Source organism: Pseudophryne corroboree, chromosome 2, assembly GCF_028390025.1.
Source record: "Pseudophryne corroboree isolate aPseCor3 chromosome 2, aPseCor3.hap2, whole genome shotgun sequence".
In the NCBI taxonomy this organism is placed as follows: domain Eukaryota; kingdom Metazoa; phylum Chordata; class Amphibia; order Anura; family Myobatrachidae; genus Pseudophryne; species Pseudophryne corroboree.
Window position 1 is genome coordinate 531,695,090 of NC_086445.1, and position 6,000 is coordinate 531,701,089.

Consider the following 6,000-nt stretch of genomic DNA (forward strand, 5'->3'; position numbering starts at 1 on the left):
ATCACACATCCCCTGTAATTCATTACACGTCCTTGGGCACACAGAGACACATGTAGCCATCAGTTTGCTGGAGAGTGGCAGCCACTTTCTTGTAGCACACATCCTCCTTATTCTTCTCCTCACTGTCCTCAGTGTTGCTCAGGGAGGCTGCTATACAGGACTGAATGAACAAAAGCATCTGGGTCACAGTAACAGATATGTCTGAGGTACTGTCCCAGCTGCAGTAACGGCAAAGAAAGTCCTGTATGAATTTTCCTACAATTTTCCTTAGGGATCCTTCTCCTTTCACTATCATTCTTGAGGCTTCCAGTTTACCTACATTTTTTTATTCAACATGACTCTGCCCCATCACAAGCAGCACTGCCTCACTAACACAATGATACAAGTGAACACGCCACTGCTCGGTGGGACCTACATCATCTCTTTGACGTATGCGCCCACCTGGGGCATGGTCAAACCAGACCTAGATTCATATAGGCCAGCATAGGCATTGATGGCCTTACAGGTGATTGGCCCATCCCCACGGACCATATTAAGGCCCAGATTTATCAAGTCTTGAAAAGTGATAAATAGCATGATGATAAAGTACCAACCAACAGCTCCTAACTGCCATGTTACAGGTTTGCAAAATGACAGTTAGGAGCTGATTGGTTGGTACTTTATCACTGTGCAATTTATCACTTTTACATGCTTGATAAATCTGGGGCTAAATACTTTACTGTTAAGAGATCAGCCCCCTGCACCGACTGGCTCAGATTCCTGTCTGTGCATTCATAGATAGAAAGGACAGGGTTCTGGCATTCACATCTACTCCTTTATGGTCTGATTGCACTCTTCACAACTTATAGGTGGGCTCTTAGTGCAATGAATTATGGAGCTATTATAATAATAATAATTCAGAGGGATGTAGCTATGTGACCTGCGGGCACAATACCTCAGAGGGATGTAGCTATGTGACCTGCGGGCACAATACCTCAGAGGGATGTAGCTATGTGACCTGCGGGCACAATACCTCAGAGGGATGTAGCTATGTGACCTGTGGGCACAATACCTCAGAGGGATGTAGCTATGTGACCTGCGGGCACAATACCTCAGAGGGATGTAGCTATGTGTCTGCGGGCACAATACCTCAGAGGGATGTAGCTATGTAACCTGCGGGCACAATACCTCAGAGGGATGTAGCTATGTGACCTGCAGGCACAATACCTCAGAGGGATGTAGCTATGTGACCTGCGGGCACAATACCTCCCCCTACATGCTGACTAGCAGGGACTAATCCCACTCGTGGGTGTCCACGACACCCATAGAGTGGGAATAGAACCTGTGGCGAGCACACTGGTCGCCACCAAGCCTGCATGGGGCTTGTTGTGCTCGCCCCCCCTCCCTCTCCATGCCGGGATCCTGGCATCAGTATGGTGACCGCCGGTCACGCATCCCCAACCCGTTTCGGGAGGTATGCCGCAAACATTGAATGATAATAAATAGGCCCCTTAGTAAGTGGTGCTCATTGCAGTGCCACATGCTGCGCATACTAGTCAGTATTAAGTTATACACAGCACATAGGGGGTAATTCCGAGTTGATCGCAGCATCAAATTTGTTAGCAGTTGGACAAAACCATTTGCACTGCAGGTGTGGCAGATATAACATTTGCAGAGAGAGTTAGATTTGGGTGGGGTGTGTTCAAACTGAAATCTAAATTGCAGTGTAAAAATAAAGCAGCCAGTATTTACACTGCACAGAAACAAAATAACCCCCCCCAAATCTAACTCTCTCAGCAAATGTTATTTCTCCCCCCCCCCCCTCCCCCCCCCCCCCCCCCCCTGCAGTGCACATGGTTTTACCCAACTGCTTTCAAATTTGATGCTGCGATCAACTCGGAATTACCCCCATAGTGTGGATTTTCCTTAGCACTTGCAGAACATGATATTTAAAAGGGACAGAGCTTTATTATTTCAGCATTCAGAACTTCAGGGTATAAATACTTTATAAAGCATGTATCATGTGTATTACCACATAAGTCTTTTAGCAGTCATGTTTAGGTGGAATTATCTGTAGCATAAACAATATACATCAAAGAAAGAAACTGGAGATACGGGTTCTATAATTGAATTCACCCCAGGCAGAAGTGAAGAAGTTTGCGTCTAGACTCATGTACATCGCTGGGTCTTGCTTCATATCACCCAGAACAAGGAGAGGGGCAGATGGAAACATATTAGAGAAGGGTGGTACCTGTATGAGGTAGAATTCTTCCATTGCTGTACAAAAAGCAGCTGATCAGGCAAATCGCAGCTGTCCAGAGAGGCCACATCTTGCCAGTCGGTCACGTTGGTTCACTTTACCTATTTTGTAATGGCGACAGAATTGAACAAAATTGACTTTACTATTCCCAGAGAACACGTCAAAGTGATTATTTATTTGCATTTTAAAATAAATACGAAAAATTAGAAGCACAATAAATAAAATGTGTTACTGGATCTTTTCACTGCATACAATATTAGCATTTTGCAGGTAAAACGTCAAAGAACAACAATTAGCATAGAGGACATTCAGGTTGCTTAGTACATGGCCATTACATCATGCCTGAAACTGTCCTTGCATCCGTGATTCTGAGTCACATACAAGTACATAATCAGACACATCTAGCAATTTGAGCAAACTGCATATGCAGCATGGTGTATGTGGAAGCACGGTTGCTAATGGTGACAGTTGTGGCTCTGTACGGAGAAGCAGTGGTTACGGGAAGCCATATGCATACTTGCATTAGCATTAAAATTCCACCCTTAGGGACGCTTCACACGCTGCTCAGAATCAGGCCCTAGATCTCTATGGTTACTATTTTTTTTACTAGCTCCGAAATGTGCCTGTTTGACATCAAACTCTATAACAGCACCGACTCTGCACATGATTAGGAGTGTTATTGCTCTGTAGCGTCTGTAGCTGGGTATAGTAAGCTGTGTTTATGAGCATTTGTATCTCAGAGGGCATGTGCTGGGAACGCAATAAAATTACCGCTTTCTTTTTCTTCTTACAGATATTGTAGGTCACCTTGGATTTCTGGGACTCATACAAAGTGATTGGATAACAGCCTTGTGCTTTTATATTATCTCCGAGCTCAAATCATTTATAGTAGGGAATACATGTCCCCATATGCCCCAGAATGTGAAGAGCTGTGACACGGTGCTGATAATAGACCAGGGCCCCACAGGTACTGTATAGTGGAGTCTACAATGTTTCTCTGCTGTGAGTGTCTGCATGGGATACCGTCGATAGTATGGTTATAATGCCGTTTACTCGTATACTCTGGAAAAATGAATAAAAACATATAAAAAATAAATAAATATTAAGTGCTTTATTAACATTTTGATAATATATATCTAGTGCAGTTTTCATGCGATATTCATTTGTTGCATGTTTAGCAATACAGCCAGAGTTTCTACCTTATGATAATGCTAGTAACCACATGGCTTCATACATATATCGGTACCGCCCACTGTTTTTCCATCTGCAAGCGCCATAATTAGCACGTATACCTGCCCTATGCTGTCACAGAGACTCGGTCACTTTGCGTATGCACGCATATGCATGGTAAGGCACATGTGCAGTTTGCTAACGATTGCTTGTCTGCTTTTGAACTTGCATGGTACTCAGAAATGAGAAATAGAGTGTGCTATGTACTAACAGTTTATATGTGGCGTGGATCATGTATAAACTGGCGTAGCATAATATATACAAGCATTATCTCACATTACAGATGGCAGAGACTAATACCATTGTGGGACTTTCAAATGTTTTCAAATAGACCTCAGGCTATACAAAGGAATGTACAGGAAAGATATTGTTCCAAGAGTAATTTCCATTTGTAGACACTAAGACAGTTTAGCAATACAGTATATGAGGTATAATAAGGTGCATTACTACACATTAGATCTTATTAGATAGTATGAGGATATTGCACCAGAGCTAGTAGAATATCAGTGAATATATAAGCAGGGCAGTTTTGTGTGACACTAGGTGATGAGCCTGTACTGACAGGTCTCCTTCCCCAGGATCATCAGGGATGACATACAGGTAAATACATGCTAGGATCCCCACCTGCATTCAATACCCGGGGCCTTGGGCGTATGACCTCTACCCACAACGCTGAAGACGCAGAGCAGAGTACTATAGCAACAAAAATTGCAACTACAACGTTATTGTTCAATACTTGTAGAGATAAGACATAACATAAGTAGAGAAAACCGTATGAGAGGGTTAATTCACGCACAAGACATTGCAGCAATCACTAAGCAGTTATTCTGTAGTATAGAGGAAAGCATGAGGGTGCATTGTAACAAGCGTTGCATGTAAAACCTAAAAACTACACAATATAGCCAGCTATTCTTGAACTTCATTGATCCTATTTGCTGTGCTTGAATTCGGATAATTATTTAAAAATGTTATCTAAAGTTTGAAAATTTATCTCTAAAATTTGAACTTTAAAACCAAGTGGATGAGCCACTTGGAAACAAGTTTGAGCATCTCATATTACTTCTTATAACAATCTGATATGGAGTAAAACATTACTGATACTTTTTATCAGCACCATATTACTGTATTGCACAACAGGGATTCTGAGTAAGCTGGAAATGTTTGTATACCAGCATGCTTAGTTTGAAGCCAGATTATTTATTACAGTTTCCGCACAAACACATTTTTATTACCTGGGAATTCCAGCAATTTCTTTCTTCTCTGAAACTACTATGCTTTTATATAACAAAGGTATGAGCAGAAGAGGATGAAACATGTTCTCTGAGACTAGAGTACTTTACTCACATCTGTTGCATACATTTCCCCTCCTTTTTCATACAGTGATCCAACAAATTGCAGGAGTTTTAAGGTTTTCCTTAAAAATCATAGAGTTGGCAGTTCTGATGTAATTATTTTAGCAGAGACTGTTTCCACAGGAGGATCTCCAGACAGAGGCACAAGGCTATTGGAGGGCTGTGCTCTATGAATTAATATTTGTCCATTAAAAGGAAACTACCACGAAGAATAAACAATCTTAACTCAGCATTAAACAATAACTGAAATACTCTCCTGTGACATAGCTGTCAAAAGAATTACCATTAAACCATTATACAGACATAGTGCACAGTGTGTTCTACTAGCAATATATACAAGAGACAGAGGCAGGCTCTGACAAGCATACAGTATTTAAGACATTAAAATATTTTGCACAAAAAGCTTGCTCGCTAACTGGTTGCACTTCTGCTTAATTGATGCAGAAGGTAAATAAACACTTCATTTGGATCAATATATATTCGGATGGCTGAGACTTGCTGTGATACTGAATATATGAAGAAGAGTTAATATTGTAAAGTCTTCTAATTGTTATCATGCTCAGTTAATCCTACCACAGGCAGCGTGAAAGTTCAGTACTATCAGCAAGGGGTGTCCCCAATAGGGCTTTGTGTCTGACGTCGTTGTAACATCCACATTCAGGACAAGAGATGCTGCCAAGTGCGGACACTGCCCTCTCTGTCTACCAGCACCCAGGCCATGCAGCACTCAGACTCACCGTTCTGTGGGATGGACCTTCCTCAGACACAGAAGTTTGCATCCATGTTGCAAAAAAACCTTGGAAACTCAGTGATATTTTCCCCTCTGTACTGAAACTTCACTCAGTCCCAGTCTTCCCCTTCCCCTCCTGTCTCCTCCTCCTTTCTCAAACTTATTTTCCTCCCTCTTTCCAAACTCTCAACCCCCTCCTCATCTCTGTATCTTCATCTCTCTATCTATTAATGTGTCCATCTGGTTCTTTCATGTATAGTGTGTTCCATTATTTTCTTTACCAGTGTCTCCAAGCACGTTATACGTATCTTTTACCCCTGTGCCCCTGAGAGGAGGATGTCATATTTTTCTAATGTTTCACTAACAATCCTGAAAGGCATAATCTATACGTGTGTGGCTTTGGTCAGGTACCTGTGACTAGATGATAGAACGGAAGCTCTTATGAGGGG

General features: G+C 42.0%; 1 protein-coding gene across 7 annotated transcripts in view; it reads right to left on the bottom strand.

The window, feature by feature from the left end:
• The window catches only part of COL16A1 (collagen type XVI alpha 1 chain), a 303,979-nt gene extending 298,316 nt beyond the window's left edge, over positions 1–5,663 (bottom strand). For 5 of the 7 annotated variants that reach the window (XM_063954227.1, XM_063954223.1, XM_063954226.1 and 2 more), the window contains exons 1-2: positions 5,559–5,662; positions 2,231–2,340 (exon numbers count right to left, since the gene is read on the bottom strand). In XM_063954227.1, the coding sequence (XP_063810297.1) occupies positions 2,231–2,309 (79 nt within the window). In that variant the 5' untranslated portion in view covers positions 2,310–2,340; positions 5,559–5,662. Of the gene's footprint in view, positions 1–2,230; positions 2,341–5,558 lie in introns of all 7 variants that reach the window. The other 2 variants (XM_063954229.1, XM_063954228.1) reach the window with 1 other exon arrangement.
• Positions 5,664–6,000: the final 337 nt, after the last annotated feature.